The sequence below is a fragment of the Cetorhinus maximus genome, chromosome 9 (genome assembly GCF_964194155.1).
Source record: "Cetorhinus maximus chromosome 9, sCetMax3.hap1.1, whole genome shotgun sequence".
Taxonomy (NCBI): Eukaryota; Metazoa; Chordata; class Chondrichthyes; order Lamniformes; family Cetorhinidae; genus Cetorhinus; species Cetorhinus maximus.
The window spans coordinates 60,219,850-60,243,290 of NC_135887.1; the positions used below are offsets into that span (position 1 = coordinate 60,219,850).

The 23,441-nt window shown below is 46.3% G+C and overlaps 1 protein-coding gene across 1 annotated transcript in view; it reads right to left on the reverse strand.

The window, feature by feature from the left end:
- Positions 1–384: 384 nt before the first annotated feature.
- Positions 385–23,441, reverse strand: part of LOC144685052 (ADP-ribosylation factor GTPase-activating protein 2-like) — a 54,333-nt gene continuing 31,276 nt past the window's right edge. The window contains exons 8-15 of the mRNA XM_078549586.1: positions 20,817–20,935; positions 18,293–18,424; positions 17,347–17,472; positions 16,167–16,307; positions 15,867–15,990; positions 15,593–15,683; positions 2,576–2,697; positions 385–2,300 (exon numbers count right to left, since the gene is read on the reverse strand). Of these exons, the coding sequence (XP_078405712.1) occupies positions 2,280–2,300; positions 2,576–2,697; positions 15,593–15,683; positions 15,867–15,990; positions 16,167–16,307; positions 17,347–17,472; positions 18,293–18,424; positions 20,817–20,935 (876 nt within the window). The 3' untranslated portion in view covers positions 385–2,279. The remainder of the gene's footprint in view (positions 2,301–2,575; positions 2,698–15,592; positions 15,684–15,866; positions 15,991–16,166; positions 16,308–17,346; positions 17,473–18,292; positions 18,425–20,816; positions 20,936–23,441) is intronic.

Consider the following 23,441-nt stretch of genomic DNA (forward strand, 5'->3'; position numbering starts at 1 on the left):
CAATCCCCTCCGACAGCAATCCCCTCCGACAGCAATCCCCTCCGACAGCAATCCCCTCCGACAGCAATCCCCTCCGACAGCAATCCCCTCCGACAGCAATCCCCTCCGACAGCAATCCCCTCCGACAGCAATCCCCTCCGACAGCAATCCCCTCCACTCCCCTTCTGACCTCGCTCCCCTCCACTCCTCCTCTGACCTCGCTCCGCTCCCCTCCCTCCTCTGACCTCGCCCCGCTCCCCTCCCTCTTCTGACCTCGCACCGCTCCCCTCCCTCCTCCGTCCTTGCACCGCTCCCCTCCCTTCTCCGACCTTGCACCGCTCCCCTCCCCCTCTGACCTTTCCCAGTCCCTGACCAGGAGGAAATGAATAAAGATGAACACAGTGGGAGTTTTGATACCGAGAGTGAGCTGCAGCCACACTCCCAGATCGTCATTTATTCATTGTCAGCTTCACAAAATTTGAGAAAATGATTTTCAATAATGCAGGTTTTTGTCAGGTTCTGGTTAATGGGTTGGGAATATTGCAGTGAAATAATCTCTTGTTAGTTATTAGCTCAGAGCAGAGTGAGAGATCCAGAGAGACTGTGTCACTCACTGAACATCCCCCCACCTATGGTGAAAGAGGCAGACAGGTGGAGGTCTGACTCTCACAGTGTCCATCTGTCGATCTGGGCAAAGTCAGCAGTTGCCTGTTTACGCCGGAACTGAAAACTCCAGGGTTTGGGATTGATGCTCTCTGGCCAGCAGGGACCTGGGCAGTGGCTGGGGTTAGTTTAGGAAGTGCTGTGAGTTAAAGTCGATGGGGAAAGAGCCCAGCGTAAGCAGGGAAAACAAAAAAAACAACAATCCATAATACTGAAGGTCCCCAGCTGCAGTCAGCTCAGCCCTGCAGGGCTGGGGCAGAGCCTGGCAGAGGGGTTTGGCGCAATACAGTAATTGATCAGAGCAAGCTGCACATTATCCAACATTTTAACTTTCAAATCGCGTGTCCAATAATCAAAATAAATAAAACCGAGTAAACAACTGCATTAATTCATGCAGCCTGACAGGCAAGCATGTAACAGTCAGACACACCAGTCAACAAACAGCAATCACACACTCTGTGGAGAATGCTCCCTTACCTCAGTGATCACATTTTGAATAAACATACCATCACAGTGCACAAGCCAGCTGCTCCTGTGTGGGGCAGAGTTCCTGTCACCATCTGGCTTTTTCAATTCTCAAACTCCTGAATAACAAGACCGAAAAATAGTTTGGCAGAAATTTGGGTGAACAGTGTTGGCACTTGCTCTAGTTCAAACCCTGGTTCCATATGCCAACAGCCCTCTGGCTTTCCCCTCATTCCCAATGGGAGTTAATAAGACTGGGACATAGCAATACGAACTAAATGCTGAAGTTCTCAAAGAATTGCAGCAACACAGAGGCCTGAGACTGTATGTACAGAAAGCATTGAAGGTATCATGACAGGTTGAGAAGTTTGTTTAAAAAAAAACATACAGGATCCTTGGCTTTATTAAAAGAGAAGAAAACAAAGAAAGTTATATTAGATCTTTCAAAACACTGGTTAGGCCTCAGCTGCAGTGTTGTGGGCAATTCTGCGCATGACAATTTAGGAAGGAGGTCAAGGCCTTGGAGAGGGTGCAGAGGAGATTTACTAGAATGGGACCAGGGATGAGGGACTTCAGTTAATGTGAAAAGACTGCAGAAGCTGGGAATGTTCTCCTTAGAGAAGAGAAGGTTAAGGAGAGATTTGATAGAGGTGTTCAAAATGATGATGTTTACATATGAGGGCATTTGATAGAGGAAACAGGCAGAAACTGTTTCTCGTGAGATAAGAGTCAGTAACTGGAGGATACAGATTTAAGGTGATTGGAGAAAGTATTTTCCTTTTACACACAGTTGTGGATCTGGAATCACTGTTTCAGAAGGGAAATGGATAAATATGAGATAAGGAGAAATTTTCAGGGCTCTGGGGAAAGGGCAGGAGAGTGGGGCTGAATTGGATAGCTCGAGCAAAGAGCTGCCAGAGGCAGGATGAGCTGAATGGCCTTGTTATGCTGTTTAATTCTCGGGGTGCATGGACACAGGGTTAGATTCAGTCCTGCTAAGTCATAATCACTAGGTTGAGGAAACAAACTGAGAGACCAACATCCCCACTTAAACTTCACTAATAAATTCAAACATTGCTTCAAGACCCACTCAAAACCTAATACTGATCTCTGGAAAAATCCAGGCGATGAATGTGTGCAGATCAGAGTCATTCTTCACATCAGCTCCAGTCTCAGTACGAGCCATAGTGATCCTGTCAAGGGTGAAAATCATAATGGTGAGAGATGCCAAGAGCTGGAGGCTTGATATCAGAGAGCGCGGAGAGGAGGAGGAGGACGGGGCAGAACGTGGGGAGGGGGAGGACGGGGCAGAGCGCGGGGTTGGGGTGGGGAGGAGAACGGGGCAGAGCACGGGGGGTGGGGGGGTACATTCCAACTCTCAAGTCTTATTACACTGCTCTCAGCCCTCCTCCCCTTCCAGATCCCACTCACCCTCCCCTGCCCAAAATGCCAGGAGCCTGTCCCTCACCTGAATACTGGTCATCACTCCGTTGGCGAGCACTGACAGCTTTCCTGCCATTGTCTTCACCCCTTGTTTGAATTGAGTCATATCAGGACCAGATGGAAGCACGTTACTCATGGTGACACTATCTGGAAGAGAAATAACCCCTATTAGAGCATGGTGCTTTACAAAGCCAACACAAATATAATGGGCTAAATGGCCTTCTTCTCTGCTGTAACCATTCTGTGGTAATGAGCTGATGGAGCATCCACAACCCTCAGGTGCAGAGAATTCCAAAGATTCACAACCATTTGAGTGAAGTAAATTCTCCTCATCTCAGTCCTAAATGATCGTCCCCTTATCCTGAGACTGTGCCCCTGTGTTTTAGATCACTCAGACAGGGGAAACAATCTCTCAACCCTGCATAATCAAAGAGAACGCCTCTCATTTTTCTGAACTCTGGAGAATATAGGCTCAATTTACTCAGCCTCTCATCATAGGATAACCCCCACCCAATCCCAGGGACCAACCTAGTGAACCTTCGCTGTACCATCTTCGCTGCTCTTCTCTAAAAGACATTAGTGAACCAGATGGGTTTTTACAATAATCAATGATAGTTTCATGGTCCCCATGACTGAGACCAGCTTTCTGAATTTATTGAATTCCATCAGCTGTCATGGTGGAATTTGAACCCATGTCCCCAAGGCATTAGCCTCGGCCTCTGGATTACTAGTCCAGTGACATTACCACTACACCACTGTCTCCCTCTATATGGAGACAAAACTGTACACAGTATTCCAGGTGTGGTCTCAGCAAAGCCCTGTACAAGTGCAGCAAGACTTCCTTATTCCTGTATGCCAAACCCCTTGCAATAAAGGCCAAGGTGCCATTTGCCTTCCTACTTGCTTGTTACACCTGCTTGGTAACTTTGTGTCCCTTGTATGAGTATACCCAAGTCTCTCTTAACATCAATATTTTAAAAATATTCTGCTTTTCTATTCTTATTACCAAAGTGAATAACTTCACACTTCCTCACATTACACTCCATCTGTCACCTTGTTCCCCACTCATAACTTTTCTATATCTCTTTGCAGCTCAGTGTCTTTCCCACAGCTTACCTTCCCACCTAGCTTTATGTCATCAGCAAACTTAGATACATTGCTCTCAGTCTCTTTGTCAAAGTCAATAATATAGATTGTAAGTAGCTGAGACCCCAGCACTGATCCTTGCAGCACCCCACTATTCACTGCTTGCCAACTTGAAAATGCTCTATTTATCCCTAATCTCTGCTTTCTGTCTGTTAACCAATCCTCCAGCTGTGTTAATATGGCATCCCTAACTCCATGATCTTATCTGTTAATCTTTTACGTTGCACCTTATCAAATGCCTTTTGGAAATCCAAGTGTGCTACAACTACTGGCTCTCCTTTACCTACCTTGCTAGTTATATCCTCAAAAACTCCAATAAATTTGTCTAACATAATTTTGTTCAATAAACTATGTTGACTTTGATCTTTCTATGATTCCGTTGAATGATGTCAGGCCAACCGTTTTCTCTCTCCCTCCTTTCTTGAATAGTGGTGTTACATTTGCTAACTTCCAATCTGCTTCAATTGTTCTATATTCTAGGGAATACTGGAAAATCCTAGCCAGCACATCTACTCTCTTTGCAACTATCTCTTTTAGAACCTGAAGGTGTAGGTCATCAAGTCCCGGGGATTTGTCAGATTTTAGACCTTACATTTCTCTAATACTTTACCTCTGCTGATAGTAATTGCCTTAATTTTCTTACTAATTAGACCCTAGGTTACCCTTTATTTCTGGAATGTAACTTGTGTCGTCTACTGTTAATATAGACACAAGATATTTGTTCAATGTGTCATGAACACAACTTTACAAGATGATTATGTTTTGAAATGTTCGTTTAACTTAGTAAAACAGATAGTTCTGAAAGTGAAGGTGGGGGGGTGAATTCCTGGTAAACACATCAGTTCGGAGAAGTGCCCATGTGACTTTGGGTTGCCACGGGGACGGGAGTTGAGAAAGGAGGATCATTAGCTTCCCCACTGAGGTGTTGTGTTGTAGTTTCTAGCAGCTCCAACAAAAACTCACAAAACAAAAGGCCGCAGCTGAGGCACAACAGAAGAGAATTGGAGTTCTCCCAGGAACAGGTCTTCTCTGTTCTGTAGAAAATGATTGGGTGCAGAAGTGGGCAAAACAGTTTTACCAGAGCGACAAAACTGTTTAAAGGGGTTGGATGCAGGAATCTCTGGAATTCTGGGTTGTCAGGAGAGTTATGACCTGAGGGAGAGGGGGATTCATTGTGAGGTGCTTGCTGGTGATAATCATAATTGTAAAATTCAGGCGGAGTGGAACAACTGTCGAAGGGCATTGAAATTTCAACCTGTCATGATAGGTAAGCCGCTGCTGGAGCGCTAGGAGTGACCTTGAGATGCTACATAAATGCTTAATTGCTACATATCTGCCAGAAGTGTGGCTTAGAGTAAAAGTGTTTTATAACGCATATTTTGGGTGCATTAATTAGCTAATACAAAACCTGTTAATTAATGTTGGACCTATGTTGATTTTAGCTTGCTTGTTACGGCAAAAGTTTTAAAAAGTGAACTCTTGTTCTTCAGTTATTTCCATTGGCATGGTGGGATTCCTTTCTTTTACAAAGTCATCAGTCTCTACGGGGATCATAACAAATGTCCCTGCCAGTTCCTCAGTCCCAATGATAATTTCTCCTGTCCCTGTCTCTTGGGGACCAATGTTTACTTTAGCTACTCTCCTTTTTATATACTTTATATACTATGGGAACAATGGATCAGTGTTCACCTAGACATCTTGGGGAAGCTAATGATCCTACCAGCAGACTGAATTCCAAGAGAAAATTAAAGGACTTCTGAAAGATCCCCTTGCAGAATCCCAGCCCTGCCATTACCGCCAGTCCCAACATTGAGCAGCGTCTGGCTTAATGGCATTTGGGCATGCTCTATGTTGAGGGACTATCAGCCGTGAAGTGAAACCTCACTGGATGTCTTGCCACCCAACACTTACTGTGCTCCTGTCTGGCACAGATCATCACACATACATCATGTTGACACTCAATTGAATGCAACAATGCTCATCATAACTGGAACTATGCTCAGCACTCCTCCTGGCTTCCTACCCTTGCAAACATCGCTCCCCCACACATCCGTTGACTGACGAAAACCCACAAGCTGAATGAAGTCATCCATGCTGCACCTCAGTGATTATCTGTTTAACCCACCTACTGCCCGCCTTCCATCTCAGCCCCATATGGAGCACCCTTGCACCCTTCCTAACCAAGGTCTACAGCAGGCATCCTTTGGGTCAAGAAATGGGAAACACAGGGAGTCACTTAGAAGTTCCTTGTGACAAACCCCATCTATTGAATGTCAGGCTTTGAACTACCAGTGAGTGTGGTCCTTATTAAACAGGTTCAGAATAGAATATTAGAGAGGAATACCAGGGTGCACAAAATATGGGGAAAGACAGATAGCACTAGGATAGAGCATAGTAAGTCAACAGGCAGAGTTGGAGTAAGGGAGCAAGTAATGAAGTCTAAATCAGGGTTACTTTGCTTGTATGTGAATGCACGGAGTATAGTAAGAAAGATTGGGGAGTTACAGGTGCAGATTGCCTTGCGGAACTATGATGCTGTGGCGATAACAGAGACCTGGCTCAAGGAAGGGCAGAACTGGGTGTTAAATATTCCCAGGTACAAGGTGTTCAGGAAAGATAGGGCAGGAAGAAAAGGAGGAGGGGTGGTGGTATTGGTTAAAGAGAGCATTGCAATGCTGGAGAAAGAAGATGTTCCAGAGGGTTCAAGAACAGAATCAATTTGCGCTAGAGCCAAGGAACAAAAAGGATGCAATTACATTGCTCGGTGTAGTCTATAGACCGGCAAATAGCGGGAAGCATGTAGAGGAACAAATCTGAGGGAAATTACAGAAAGATGCAAGCATTATAGTGTAATTATAATAGGGGACTTTAATTGCCCATATATAGACTGGGATAGTGGTAGCATATGGGGCAGCGAGGGACAAGTGTTCCTAGATTGTGTTCAGGAGAATTTCCTACAGCAGTATGTGTCCAGTCCAACAAGAAAGGAGACACTGCTAGCTCTGGTTCTTGGAAACGAGGTGGGCCAAGTAGATCAAGTATCAGCGGGGGAACATTTAGGAGACAGTGATCATTGTATCATAAGGTTTAGGATGACAGTAGCAAAGGACAATGAGTAATCCAGAGTAAGAATAATTAACTGGGGGAGAGCCGACTTCAATGGGGCAAGAACAGAGCTGGGCCGGATAGACTGGAACCAAAGGTTGGCAGGAAAAACTGCAGCTGAACAATGGGCTACCTTCAAAGAAATGATTCGGACACAGTCAAGGTATATTCCCTCAAAAGGGAAAGGGAGGGCAAACAAATCCAAAGATCCCTGGGTGAAAAAGGAGATAGAAATTAGATAAAGAAGAAAAAGTGCACTTATGACAGGTGTCAGGTAGAAAATACAATTGAGAACCAAACTGAATACAGAAGGTTCAGAAAAGTGGTGAAGCAGCAAATAAGTGAAGTGAAGAGGGATTATGAGAAAAGACTGGCAGCCAATATAAAGGGGAATCACAGAGTCTTCTATAGGCATATAAATAGTAAGTGGGTGGTAAAAGGAGGATTAGGGACCAAAAAGGGGATTTACACATGGAGGTAGGGGGCATGGCTGAGGTATTAACTGAATACTTTGCATCTGTTTTTACCAAGGTGGTAAATGCTGCCCAGGCCATGATGACAGAGGAGGAAACTCTGTCACTAGAAGGGTTCAAAATTGATAACGAGGTGGTATTGGACAAACTGTCGGTACTTAAAGTTGATAAGGCACAGGGACCAGTTGAGATGCATCCAAGGATATTGAAGCAAGTGAGAGCGAAAATTGCAGGGGCACTGGCTATAATCTTTCAGTCTTCCCTAGATTCAGGGGAGGTGCCAGAGGACTGGAGAAATGTGAATATTTTGCCCTTGTTCAAAAAGGGTTGCAAGGATAAACCCAGCAATTACAGACCAGTAAGTTTAACCCGTATGGACTCCAGTTACGCCTGTCTCTTTATGGGGTATGTGGAACATTCCTTGTTCCAGTCCTACTCAGGCCCCCTCCCACAACTCTTTCTCCGGTACATCGATGACTGCTTCAGTGCTGCTTCATGTTCTCGTCTGGACCTGGAAAAATTTATTAATTTTGCTTCCAATTTCCACCCCTCCATCATTTTCACGTGGTCCATCACTGACACTTCCCTTCCTTGACCTCTCAGTCTCAATTTCTGGTGATAGACTGTCCACCAATATTCATTACAAGCCTACCGACTCCCACAGCTACCTCAACTACAGCTCCTCACACCCCGCTTCCTGTAAGGGCTCCATCCCATTCTCCCTCAACCGTGTCCGGCCCATCTCCCGCGCATCTGCCCTCACACCTTCCTCTCCCTCCCAGAACCATGATAGGGGCCCCCTTGTCCTCACTTATCACTCCACCAGCCTCCACATTCAAAGGATCATCCTCCGCCATTTCCGCCAACTCCAGCATGATGCCACTACCAAACACATCTTCCCTTCACCCTCCCACCCCCCCGGTGCCTTTCCGCAGAGATCGTTCCCTTCGGGACACCCTGGTCCACTCCTCCATCACCCCTTACACCTCAAACCCCTCCCACAGCACCTTCCCATGCAACCACAGAAGGTGCAACACCTGCCCCTTTACTTCCCCCCTCCTCACCGTCCAAGGGCCCAAACACTCCTTTCAAGTGAAGCAGCACTTCACTTGCACTTCCCTCAATTTAGTCTACTGCATTTGCTGCTCCCTCTACATTGGAGAGACCAAACGCAGACTGGGTGACCACTTTGCGGAACATCTTCGGTCTGTCTGCAAGCATGACCCAGACCTCCCTGTCGCTTGCCATTTCAACACACCACCCTGCTCTCATGCCCACATGTCCGTCCTTGGCCTGCTGCAATGTTTCAGTGAAGCTCAATGCAAACTGGAGGAACAGCACCTCATCTTCCGACTAGGCACTTTGCAGCCTTCCGGGCTTAATATTCAGTTCAATAATTTCAGATCATGAACTCACTCCTCCATCCCCACCCCCTTTCCGATCCCCCTTTTTCCAATAATTTATCATTTTTTTACACTATATTTTTTTCTTTCCCCCCTATTTTTAAATTTATTTCGATCTATTGTTTCATCTCCACCTTTTAGCCCTTTTCGATCCCTTCCCCCCACCACACCCGCACCAGGGCCATCTGCCACTAGCTTGCTTCCCTTAATGTCCCATTAGCACATCCTTTAGATAATATCACCTAAATCAACACCCCTTTGTATTTTTGTCTATGACATCTTTGGCTGTCTCTTCTTGGCCTCCACCTATCACTGACCCCCTATCAAGCTCTCCTGTCCCACCCACTTCTACCAGCTTATATTTAATCTCATTTCTATATGTCTTAGTTCTGATGAAGGGTCATACGGACTTGAAACATCAACTGTATCCCCCTCTACAGATGCTGTCAGACCTGCTGAGTTTTTCCAGGTATTTTTGTTTTTGTCCTAGTTTAAATTCAGTGGCGGGGAAGGTGGTAGAAACAATTATTTGGGAATTAATAGCCACATGGAAAAATGTTGGCTGATTAATAAGAGCCAGCATGAATTTCTTAAGGGAAAATCGTGTTTAACTAACTTGGAGTTTTTTTGAAGAGGTAACAGAGAGGGTTGATGAGGGTAATGCGGTTGACATGGTGTACATGGACTTCCAAAATGCCACACATCAGACTTGTGAGAAAAGTTATAGCTCATGGAATAAAAGGGACAGTAGCAATGTGGATACAAAATTGGCTGAGTAATGGTAAGTAGAGAGTAATGGCTAGTGGATATTTTTCGGGCTGTAGGAACGTTTGTAGCGGAGTTCTCTAGGGGTCGGTATTGGGACCCTTGCTTTTCCTGATATATATTAATGATCTAGATCTTGGTGTGCAGCGGACAATTTCAAAGTATGTGGACGACACAAAATTTGGAAGCATTGTAAACAGTGAGGAGGACAGTGTAGAACTTCAAAAAGACAGACAAGTTGGTGGAGTGGGCAGATCTTCAATGCAGAGAAATGTGATGTGATTCATTTTGGTAGGAAGAACATGGAGAGGCAACTTAAAAAAGGGGTACAACTCAAAGGGTGCAGGAACAGGGAGGTGAAAGCAAAATACTACAGATGCTGGAAATCTGAAAGATAAACAAAAAAATGCTGGAAAAACTCAGTTTTGGCAGCATCTGTGGAGAAAGAAACAGAGTTAACGTTTTGAGTCCGTATAATTCTTCTTCAGACCTCTGAAGAGTCATACGGGCTTGAAACATTAACTCTGTTTCTTTCTCCACAGATGCTGCCAGACCTGCAGGAACAGGGAGTATATGCGCAGAAGTCATTAAAGGTGGCAGGACAGGTGGACAGAGCAGTAATAAAGCATACAGTATCCTGAGCTTTATTAATTGGGGCATAGAGTACAAGAGCAAGGAGGTTATTCTGAACTTAAGTAAGACACTGGTCAGACTTCAGCTGGAGTATTGTGTACAGTTCTGGGCGCCACACTAAGGAAGGATGTAAACGCATTGGAGAGAATGCAGAAGAAGTTTACAAAAATGGTTCCAGGGATCAGAAACTTCAGTTGTGAGGATAGATTGGAGAAGCTGGGACTGTTCTCCTTGGAGAGGAGAAGGTTAAGAGGAGATTTGATAGAGATACTCAAAATCATGAGGGGGCTGGACAGAGTAGATAGAGAGAAACTGTTCCCACTCGTAAATGGATCAATAACGAGAGGGCACAGATTTAAAGTGATTTGCAAAATAAGCAAATGCGATGGGAGGAAAAACTATCACACGAGTGGTTTGGGTCTAGAATGCACTGCCTGGAAATGTAGTGGAGGCAGGTTCAACTGAGGCATTCAAGAGGGCATTAGATGATTATTTAAATAGAAACAATGTGCAAGGATACGGGGAAAAGGCAGGAGAATGGCACTGAGTCATAATGCTCATTTGGAGAGCTGGTGCAGATAACGACGGGCTGAATAGCTGCCTCCTGCGTGGTAATAATTGTGATTTTGTAATTGAGATATTCCTGGCCAGTTTATTCTCATATTTTACCTTTTTCCCTTTGTATCAACTTTTTGTTGGTCATTTGTTGGTTCCTAAAACACTCCAAATCATCAGGCTTACTCCTATTCTTTGCAACATTCTAAGCCTCTTCTAATCAAATAATATCCTTAAATTTCCCTGAACCCAGGGAAGATGGATCCTTCGCTAAGTTGGTTTTTCAGTGGAATGTATTTTTGTTGAACATTCTGAATTGTTTCTTTAGGAATCCTGGGACGAATAACTCACCTGACTCCCCAAAGCCTGTATCCCACAGTTTCCCAACATACCTTTTAGTCCATTTACCCAATCAACCGCAGCCAGCTTTTTTTCTCCATTCACGGGATATGGGCTTATCTGGCTGGGCCAGCATTTATTGCCCATCCCTAGCTGCCTTTGAGAAGGTGATGGTGAGCTGCCTTCTTGAACCGCTGCAGTGCATGTGGTGTAGGTACAGCCACAGTGCTGTTAGGAAGGGAATTCCAGGATTTAGACCCAGCGACAGTGAAGGGACAGCGATATATTTCCAAGTCAGGATGGTGAGTGACTTGGAGGGGAACTTCCAGGTGGTGGTGTTCCCATGTGTCTGCTGCCCTTGTCCTTCTAGATGGTAGTGGTCGTGGGTTTGGAAGGTGCTGTCTCAGAAGCCTTGGTGAATTCCTGCAGTGCATCTTGTAGATGGTACACACTGCTGCCACTGTGCGTCGGTGGTGGAGGGAGTGAATGTTTGTGGATGTGGTGCCAATCAAGCAGGGCTGCTTTGTCCTGGATGGCATCGAGCTGGAGTGTTGTGGGAGTTGCACTCATCCAGGCAAGTGGAAACTATTCCATCACGCTCCTGACTTGTGCCTTGTAGATGGTGGACAGGCTTTGGGGAGTCAGGTGAGTTATTCGTCCCAGGATTCCTAGTCTCTGACCTGCTCTTGTAGCCACAGTATTTATGTGGCTGGTCTAGTTCAGTTTCTGGTCAATGGTTACCCCCAGGATGTTGATAGTGGGGGATTCAGTGATGGTAATGCCATTGAATGCCAAGGGGCGATGGTTAGATTCTCTCCTGTTGGAGATGGTCATTGCCTGGCACTTGTGTGGCGTGAATGTTACTTGCCACTTGTCAGCCCAAGCCTGGATATTATCCAGGTCTTGCACCATTTGGACATGGACTGCTTCAGTATGAGGAGTCACGAATGGTGCTGAACATGTCATCAGTGAACATTCCCAATTTTGATCTTATGATGGAGGGAAGGTCATTGACGAAGCAGCTGAAGATGGTTGGGCCTCGGACACTACCCTAAGGAACTCCAGCAGTGATGTCCTGGGACTGAATTGATTGACCTCCAACAACTACAACCATCTTCCTTTGTGCTAGGTATGAAACCAACCAGTGGAGAGTTTTCCCCATTTCTCATTGACTCCAGTTTTACTAGGGCTCCTTGATGCCACACGGTCAAATGTGGCCTTGTTGTCAAAGGCAGTGACTTTCACCCCACCTTGGGAGTTCAGCTCTTTTGTCCATGTTTGAACCAAGGCCGTAATGAGGTCAGGAGCTGAGTGGCTCTGATGGAACCTAAACTGAGCATCAGTGAGCAGGTTATTGCTAAGCAAGTGGCGTTTGATAGCACTGTTGATGACCCCTTCCATCACTTTACTGATGATCGAGAGTAGACTGATGGGGCGGTAATTGGCCGGGTTGGATTTGTCCTGCTTTTTGTGTACAGGACATACCTGGGCAATTTTCCACATAGCCGGGTAGATGCCAGTGTTGTAGCTGTACTAGAACAGCTTGGCTAGGGGTGCGGCAAGTTCTGGAGCACAAGTCTTCAGTACCATTGCTGGAATATTGTCAGGTCCCATAGCCTTTGAACTATCCAGTGCCTTCAGCCGTTTCTTGATTATCAGGTGGAGTGAATCGAATTGGCTGAAGTTCCTTTCCCACTAATTTCCTGTCATCCTTTATAGCCCTCCTCTTTTACCATTCCGTTCGTCTTTCCAAAACGTTGTGTACTCTGGTTATCTATTTCCCAACCTTCGTCACCTTATAACAATATTTCTGCTATGGCGATTAGATCCAAACCAAATTTAAAAATATAAAATTGATCTTATTTGTGCCACTAGTTCATCCATCTTATTGTGAATTATTCTCGCATTCAGATAAGGAGCCTTTAATTCTTTTTTTTATTACTATTCCCTGAATGGACCTTATTCACTGATTCACAATTACTGTGCAACTCTGCCCCTTCCAGTCTCACTCTGCTTGTCTTTACCCACATCACTATGCTGTCCTGTTCCCTTGGCTCTTCTCTTGGGTTTCTAAATCTCCCTTCACCCGAAATCTCTCCCTCTGACTACAGCCCTAGGGACGCGATTTCTCAGGACACTGGGCCCAGCCCAGTTTAAGTAGAGCCCTTTCCAATGGTGCTGTTTCTTCTTTTCGGAGTACTGATGCCAGTGCCCCATGAATTGAAACCCCTTTTCTTCCACACCACACTTTGGGCCATGTATCTGATTCTCTAATCTGCTTGACCCTATGCCAATAGGCACATGGGTCAGGTAACAATCCAGAAATGAATACCTTTGAAGATCTGGATTTTAATTTGGATCCTAATTCCTCAAACTCTCTCAGTGGAACATCATTCCTATTTCCACCTATGTTGTTGATTCCTACGTGGACCACAACAACTGGATCCTTCCCCTCCTATTCCAAGTGTGTCTCCAGCCCTGCGATGTCATCCTTAACCCTGACACTGGACAGGCCACACCACCTTCAGGACTCCCAGTCACAGCTGCAAAGAACAGCATCTATCCCCCTTACTATAGTGTCCCCTATCACTACCACATTCCTCTCTGCTCCCCCCACTTGAATGGCATCCTGTAACTTTGTGCCAGTGTCAGTTTGCTCATCTACCCTGCAGTCCTTTTCCTCAGCCACACAGGTAGAAAGTTTTTGTAGCTGTTAGTCAAAGTCAAGAGCTGAGGCTCTTCCATCACTACCTGCTGGATCCCCATACCTGCCTGGCTCGCAGTAACCCTCCCGTCCCTGACCATTTACCAACTCTGAGGTTGTATCTAATCATTGCCTCCTGGAACAGTGTTGTGGTAACTCTCCCACTCCCCCCGGCAATGTCAGCAGCTCAGACCCCAGCTCAGCACATCTTACATTTATGTTTTCCCTCCTCCACAAGTGGAAATATCTCTAGGTTTACCCAAATAAACCCTCTGAAAAGACTCCTCAAACTTCTCTTTTCATACCTCACTCTCAGACAATTTGATGTAAAGGTGATGTATCCTGCCTCTTAGCTCTGTCAGGTAACAAATAGGATATAAGCACACAGTCTAAGCTGACACAATTGTGCTGTACTGAGGGATTCCAAGATGCTGTCTTCCAGATAAAAGAGATTCATTCCAGGTTCTATCAGTTGAGGTGGATGGTCAGCTTGTCGTGGCATCATTTTAAAAAATACAGCAACTCGCTCATCCCTGACTTCATATGTAAGGCCAATTATCCTCCTTCCATCAAAACCAGCATACAGTACAGCCAGACTGGCCCTGAACTGTGGGGCCTCACTCCTGCTCTCTGCTTTGCAAACCCTAGCTCATCAACCCCAACTCCCTCTTCAATTACAGACTCCACCTGACGCATCTTTCCACAGCCGGTAATCTCTTTCTCGAGCAGAGTCTCCACTCACTCAAATGTCTCTTACCACAACCACTGTAGGCTCTGCCATGGACTCTACTCACCTTTTAAATTCCCTCCCATATACCAAGAGTGAAAATAATATATAAGCTCTTGCTAATCTCTGACAGGAATTGTCTCCTGAACAGCCCTGGTCCACTGCCCTTCCCAGGGAATCAGCTCACTCTTCTGCAGCTCGAGAGACACGCTGTCCTCTACACTATTCCATTACCTTGCACTGTACTGTCTCTGGAACCCCTGGTCCAATTCCTAGTCAAAGACCTACCCAGCTCCTCTTTAAAGAATTTAATTGTCTCAGTATTTAGCTAGCTGAGGCCCAGCATGCCCTGTTCTAGCCTTGGCCTTCTCCACTTTCACCTGCTTCCATTGGTGACCCTCTGAAGACACAACATTAGCTTCACATCTACACAAATGACACTGTCCTCTCTCCGCTCTTGCACTCTACTGCGTTACCAAAGGCTTGTTGAACACACAGATAAGCCTCAATTTCCTTCAGTATACATTCCAAAGATCAAATGCATCAATTTTATACTGACCACTATCCCCATCCACAAGCCACTTGCCATCCCTAGCCGTCCCCACCCTGGCCACTGCCTGAAGCTGAATCAGGCTGCTCGCAACCTTTGTGTCAGATGAGCTTCTGACCACATATTTGTTCTGTCACTAAGACCGCCTACTCTCACCTTATCCCCTCTCTCAGCCCCTGCCTCAAGCTGATCTGAAACCCTCAACCAGGTCTTGGTTACCTCGAGATGCCTCTATTGCAACATACTCCCTTTCGCCCTCACATTCTACCCACCATAAACTTGAATTCCAAAATTCTGCTACCTGTGTCCTAACTCATACCAATTCCCATTCTCAATCACCACTGTGCTGATTGCCCTACACTGGCTCCTGGTCTGGTGATGCCTCTATTTTAAAATTGCCATTTCCAACCCTAAACCCTGCCTGCCCACCCCTTCAATCCTCTCATTCTGGCCTCTTGTGCTCCTTCACTACCTGTGTCACATCACTGGTGGTCTCCAGGCTCAATTTCTGGACCTCCCTTCCTTATAACCCAGCTCTGGGACCAAGCTTTAAGCCTCTGCTTTCCTTCAAACTCCAACAGGCATCTAGACATGTGCTTTAGTAGTGAGCTGGCTTACTGCTGGTTCCAAATGGACACTCACCTGCTGAGTTTGCTCTGCCGTCACCAAAGAGATCAGAGGAGCTGATGGAGGAGTTTCCAGACAAACGATCCAGCCGGGCCCTGGCCTCATACTGAGACATGGTGGGGGTGGGGGTGGAAAAGAGAGCAGAGGTCACGTGGCAACAAATTAAAGACTACAACAACCAATCAGGATGTGAGGGTTTCAGGAAGCCTTCATATGTTAATGCCTCATGGATGGCCCATCCCCTCCCACCTTATCCTAGAGAGCTGTAGCAGCCATACCCAGCACTAACCTCCGTCCAATCCTCTCTCCCAAAGAACATGTCTGAAGAAATGGCCTTGGCGTTGGCAAATTTCTGCCGAGCTTTCTTCGATTCAGGAGGAACAAAGCCGTCTAGTTTCCGTCGACTTGCTGGCCTGTAACCCAAAAGGCAACCAGAGAAATTGAGATTGGGAAGCATTCAAAATAAACACACACGGAGGTGGGGGGAGGGAGGAGGGCTACACAGGACACTGGAATAACCATGCGTGCAGGCACACTCAGGGATTGGCAAGGGTTACAGGATTCTGGGAAAAGGAGTAAGAAAGCTGACCGCTCAGTTGCTGGCTGACTGCTGGAGATGCTGACGTCCACCTCTTTGGGCTGCTCCCTCTCTAGTGTCAAGCGGTGTCCACTATCAATCTGCCAGTGTGAGCCAAAGCCCTCACCCACTGCAAAGGGGTTATCTCTGTACCTGTGGATAACACACAACAGAGTCAGTGCTCTGCTCGGAGTGTCCATTGACTCTACCTCTTACACAGGGCCCATGGCAGCATACTGGACCCAGATTCCCACCAGGACAAGTTGGAAAATCTGAGAATATGTGGTCCAGCACAGAAGAAATTAACCATGATTATCATAAAAACCCAGCTGAAGGGGAATCTCCTTCCTTACCCAGTCTTGACAAACCCACCACCCAACTGACCCTCTCTCTGACACACTCTCCCCTCAGTCCCATCCCTTCCCCTCACAGTATATAATGGGAAAACTGTGCAGTGTTGTACTGGCAACATATATAGGAACATTATAGATCACATTGTGTACAGACAGTATATATGGGAACAGTATGGATCACAGGGTGTTGCACTGACAGTATATATGGGAACAATATAGATCACAGGGTGTTGCACTGACAGTATATATAGGAACATTACAGATCACAAGTTGTTGCATTGATTGTATATAGAACACTGTTGTACTGACAATATATATGGGAACAGTATGGATCACAGGGTGTTGCATTGATGGTATATATGGGAACAGTACAGATCACAAGGTGCTGCACTGAGTATATATGGGAACAGTATAGATCACAGGGTGCTGCACTGAGTATATATGGGAACAGTATAGACCACAGGGCGTTGCACTGACAGTATATATGGGAACAGTATAGATCACGGGACGTTGCACTAACAGTTTATATGGGAACTGTATAGATCACAGGATGTTGCACTAACGGTATATGGGAACAGTATATATCACAGGGCGTTGCACTAACAGCATATATGGGAACAGTATAGATCACAGGGCGTTGCACTAACAGCATATATGGGAACAGTATAGATCACAGAATGTTGCACTAACAGTATATATGGGAACAGTATATAGCACAAGGTGTTGCACTCACAGTATATATGGGAACAGTATAGATCACAGGGTGTTGCACTGACAGTATGTACTGAAATTTTATGCGTATTCTGCAACTGATGAAGACATGAATAAACAGGACGTACATTGGTGGCCCAGAGGCAAACGCGGCTTCCTCCAACATGTCGAACTTTGAACGGGATGATTTGGCTAACACCGGGTTTTCCTGTTCGATGGTTTGCATCTCAGTGAGGACTGAGTGGGATACTGGGCTGGGAAAAGAAGGAAAGACAGGCTGATCTTTGGAATGAGTCAAATCTTGTGATGCTAGCTATGTAGGCTCTACAACCCAATGACCGGTAGATCATATAAACAGCACATTCCATCGGCTGTTCACAACAGGCTGCATACTGATCGTGATCAACCAGCCCATGCTTGCAAAACTCAGAACATAATGTCTAACATTAGATGTGATTCCAAATTGAACAGCACTTGCTGAACAATCCCAAGTGTGCTAAGAATTACACTGACAATCAATTCAAAGCTTGGGGAATACCTGTTCCCTGGTACATTCTCCATGGCAATGTCACAACCAGAAACCCCTCACACACCCTGGTAAAGGCCCATTTCCCCCCTCACATTCCCTGGTAAAAACCCATCGCCCCCCACCCCCCCGCCCCCACCTCACTCCCCGGTAAAAGCCCATTTCCCCCCCTCTCACTCCCCGGTAAAGGCCCGTTCCCCCCCACCCCCTCACCCAATCCCTGGTAAAGGCCCATTCCACCCGTCGCCCCCCAGTGAAGGCCCATTTCCTCCTCACACTCCTCGGTAAAGGCCCATTTCCACCTGAAACCCCCTGGTGATGGCCCATTCCCCCCCCACCCCCACACATCCTGGTAAAGGCCCATTTCCCCCCATGCCCACCCCCTCCCTGGTAAAAGCCCATTCCACCCACACCACCCCCCCACCCCGCGGTAAAGGCCTGTTCTCCCCCTCACTCCTCGGTAAAGGCCCAGTCTCCCCCGCTCCTCCCCTCTCCCACAGATAAAGGCCCACTCCCGTACCCTCTGCCACCCAGGCCCACTCCCGTACCCTCTGCCACCCAGGCCCATTCCAAGTCGCTCCGCCTGCTGTTGTTTCTGTCCCTCCAGTTTCTGCAGCCTCTTCTCCTCCATTTTGCGATCGATCTGAAGCTCTTGGTAGGCCAGGCGCATGGAGGTGACACTGGGTAAGAATTGAGAATGAGAGAGATCAGCAGTGACAAAATAATGCAAAGTTGGGGAGTGACAGTCAGTCAAGCAACATCTCCCCACAGTGAGGCAAACATTAAAAAGTACTGCATGACTTCAGCTGAAATGTAACATGTATAGACATTTACAGGCAGCGAACTGGAGATGTCTCTGAGTATTATGTCCAATTCTGGGCACCACACCCTAGGGAGGATGTCAAGGCCTTGGAGTGGTGCTCAAGAGATTTACTAGAATGGTACTGGAGTTGAGGAACTTTAGTTACATGGAAAGATTGGAGAAACTGAGACTGTTTTACTTGGAGAAGAAAAGGTTGAGAGGAGATTTGATAGAGGTATTCAAAATCATGAAGGCTCTGGACAGAGTAGATAGGGAGAAACTGTTCCCATTGGTGGAAGGATCGAGAACGAGATAGCACAGATTTAAGGTAATTGGCAAAAGCAGCAATGGAGACCCAAGGAAAGCCTTTTTTGCACAGCACGTGGTTAGGATCTGGAATGTACTGCCTGCAAGTGTGGTGGAGACAGGGTCAATCGAGTGGCTACAGTCTGGAATGCAGTGCCTGAGAGTGTGGTGGAGACAGGGTCAATCGAGTGGTTAGCATCTGGAACGCACTGCCTGAGAGTATGGTGGAGACAGGGTCAATCGAGTGGTTAGGATCTGGAATGCACTGTCTGAGAGTGTGGTGGAGACAGGGTCAATCGAGTAGTTAGGATCTGGAATGCACTGTCTGAGAGTGTGGTGGAGACAGGGTCAATCGAGTGGTTAGGATCTGGAGTGCACTGTCTGAGAGTGTGGTGGAGACAGTGAATTGAGTGGTTAGGATCTGGAACGCACTTACTGAGAGAGTGGTGGAGACAGGGTCAATCCTGGCTTTCAGACCAGAATTGGATCATTATCCCAAAAAGAAAAATGTGCAAGGCTACCGGGAGAAGGTGGGGAGTGGGACCAGGTGAATCACTCCTACAGAGAGCTGGCACAGGCATGATGGGCCAAATGGCCTCCTTTTTTGATTCAATTAGAGACTGGGAAAGCTAGGGTGGCTCTCCTTCGAGGTGTTCAAAATGATGAAGGATTTAATTGAGTGAAAAAGGAGAAACTGTTTCCAGTGGCAAACAGGTTGAACATGAATTTAAGGTGATTGGTTTTATGATTATATGAAGCATTTCACAAGCTGATCCTAGCACCTCTCTCTTGTGTCCCCAGTGAAGGGCACTGACCCCTCTGGGGAAGACAGTTAGTGTGACTGGAAATGAGGCTAACAACACAAACAACCAATTAGAAAAGTTCTAATGAAAGGTCCTGACCTGGAATGTTAACTCTGACCTAGCTCTCCCGGTCTCTGGATCGTTGGACCTTGCAGAAGTCCTGACTTACTGACCCCCAAGGCAATTAACTAGGAAATTTGAACTTCCGATGGGCAATTCCCCTGCTCCCTGGGACCCCCTACGAATGTCTCCAACTCTGAGCTAGAGTCTGGGACTTTGGACAGTACCGACATACCTACCCAGGAAATGTCAGACAGAAAAATCCTAGTCTAACTCCTGGCTAACTACAGAACTGACCCCCTCAATCATTCACACTGATTGCTGACTCCCCCCTCAACTGCCGGACTAAACCCCAACACCACCCCCCACCACAATTCCCTGACTAGACTTCCCAACCACGCTAACTCCCGATCCACCCAGACTAACACCCACCATCCAACTACCCTTTGACCCTACCTGACTGGCCCCCAACCTGACCAACTCTCCCAACCTAACTCGATTATCCCCCAAAACCACCTGCAACCTTCCCTATCTACCCACCCAAACACCCTACTCATTCATCCACTCACCCATTCACTAACATTAACAATGGACATTTGAACTGACCTTATGGCAGCTAGTGCTGTAAAGGGGGGGTGGGTCCAGTCTTCCCCCTGACGTTACTCCGCTGCGATAATGAAGTTCTCCGATGGACTGTACATCCACACTTCTGGAGAAGCCAGGCTCAGAAGAACCAGCCAAAAATACTGAGCTGCGTTGGGGCACAGAAAAGTACGGTCGGAGTGGCAATCCAACAGCGTTTGCCACTCCGTGGAAGATCCCATTCTGTTTCTCTACACAGGCCTGCCAGGCCTGCTGGGAATTTCTGTTTTCAGCTTTCTGTTTTTATTTCAGTTAGGAAAGGTGTTGGAAATTGGGCTGGGGGGATGAGGTGTTGAAGCTGGGAGTGCATAGGAGAGTGAAAAGTTCACTCCAAGTTCACTCTTGTTGGTTATCATGATCTTTCCTATTCCATGTTCTCACACCCTAGAAATGCTCAATTTAGGGGCTTCCCTAAAATATTAAGAAACCCGTTTGTCCTCGGGGCCCGGGTATACTCACATTGACTCCTCTGCCTCTTTCCTGGCCTCAGCCACCTGCTGCTCCATCACTTTCTCCGCCACCTGCGCCTGCCGCTCGATCTCACTGAAGCTCTGGCTGCTGACCTTCTGAGCACCCAGCTGGAAGAAGAACAGAACACGGGCTCAAGACTGGATGGCCTGTGCACGATGTGGGCTTAATCAAACTGGAGAATGCTAGACAGTGGTGTTCTCCTAAGATCAGTACTAGGACCACTGTTTTTTTATATATATATATAAATAACTTGGATATTGGAATACAGAGAAAATTTCCCAAATTTACTGATGATACAAAGTTTCAGACAGGTAAGGCAGACACGGTGAGGAGAATACCAGTCAATTGCTGCAGCAGACAGACAAGCTGGCAGAATAGGCAGATAAGTGGCAGATGGAATTTAATAAAGAGAAGCGTGACGTGATGCATTTTGGCAGAAAGGATAGGGAGAGGCAGTACATACGAATTAGGAGCAGGAGCAGCCACTCGGCCCCTCGAGCCTGCTCCACCATTCAATAAGGTTATGGCTGATCTGAATGTAACCTCAACTCCACGTTGCCACTTATCCCCAATAACCCTTCACCCCCTTGCTTATCAAGAATCTGTCTAGCTCTGCATTAAAAATATTCAAAGATTCTTCTTCCAACACGTTTTGAGGAAGAGAGTTCCAAAGACTCTCAACCCTCTGAGAGAAAACATTTCTCCTCATCTCTGTATTAAATGAGTGACCCCTTATTTTTAAACAGTGACCCCCTAGTTCTAGATTCTCCCACAAGAAATATCCTCTCCACATCCACCCTGTCAAGATCCCTCAGCTTTTGATCAAGTCACCTCTTACTCTTCTAAACTCCAGTGGATATAAGCCTAACCTGTCCAGCCTTTCTTTATAAGAGAACCCACCCATTCCAGGTGTTTATCTGGTAAACCTTGCCTGACCTGCTTCTAACGCATTTACATCCTTCCTTAAATAAGGTGACCAATACTGTACACAGTATTCCAGATGTGGTCTCTTATGCCCCGTATAATTGAAGCATAATCTCCCTACTTTTGTGTTCAATTCCTCTCACAATAAATGATAACATTCTATTCGCTTTCCTAATTACTTCCTATGCCTGCATACTAACCTTTTGTGATTCATGCACTTGGACACCCAGATCCCTCTGCATCTCAGAGCTCTGCAATTTCTCTCCATTTAGATAATATGCTTTATTTTTATTCTTCCTGCCAAAATGGACAATTTCACATTTGCCCACATTATACTCCATTTGCCAGATATTTGCCAACTCACTTATCCTATCTTTGTCACTTTGTAGCCTTACAATTTACTTCCCTACCTATCTTTGTGTCATCAGCAAATTTAGCAATCATACCTTTGGTCCCTTCATCCAAATCATTTATATAAATTGTAAAAAGTTGAGGCCCCAGCGCTGATCCCTGTGGCACACCACTCATCACATCCTGCCAACTAGAAAATGACCCATTTATGTCTATCTCTGCTTGTTAGCTAGCCAATCTTCATCCATGCCAATATGTTACCCCCTACACCATCAGCTTTTATTTTCTGCAATAACCTTTGATGTGGCACTTTATCAAATGCCTTCTGGAAATCCAAGTACGGTATAGCCACTGGTTCCCCCTTAACCACAGCACGTGGTACTTACTCAAAGGACTCCAATAAATTGGTGAAACATAATTTTCCTAATCCTGCCAGATTAAATGGCACAGTTCAAAAGACTGTGCAGGAACAGAGACTTGGTTTTCTTTATATTTATTCTATCACGGGATGTGGGCGTCGCTGACTAGGCCAGCATTTATTGCCCATCCCTAATTGCCTTTGCGAAGGCGGTGATGAGCTACCTTCGTGAACCACTGCAGCCCATGTGGTGCGATTTTTTAGTAGTGGTTTGGTACAACTGAGGTCTTGCTAGGCCACATTGGAGAGCACGCGAGGGGGAGCACGAGGAGCAGGAATTCAGACAGAGAGAGAGAGAGAGCGAGCCCATAAAACAGTAGGAGTTCGGAGAGAGGGAGCCAAGAGTTTACAGATAAAATCTAAAAAAGTGACATCACAGAAGTCCCGTAAGTTGACTCGTTAGTAAATGTCATCCTTTCTGGACTTGGCACAGAGACGACGATTGGTTAGTGACAAGTTGGAGTTATTATATTCTATCATACTGTAGTAAACACTTTATATAAAATCTAAACTATGTCATTGCAGCTTGGCCATGTGCAACGTGCATCCTCCAGGATGTGGCAAGTCTTGTAGGCATAAAGCACCCTTGATGACTACGTCTGCAGCAAGTGTCACCAGCTGCAGAAACTTGAGCGCCGGGTTGCGGAACTCGAGCAGCGGCTGGAGTCACTGTGGTGCAACCGCAAGGCTGAGGATTACATGGATAGCATGTTTAGAGAGGTGGTCACACCACAGCTAAGAAGTACACAGTCAGGGAGGGAAAGAGTGACCACCAGAGTATCTAAGAGAAACAGGCAGATCGTGCAGGAATCCTGAGGCTCTCGCTTTCTAACCACTTTTCCATTTTGCATACTGGTCAGCGAGATGGTTCCTCAGAGGACTGTAGCAAGAGCCAAGTCTGTGGCACCACAGGCAGCTCA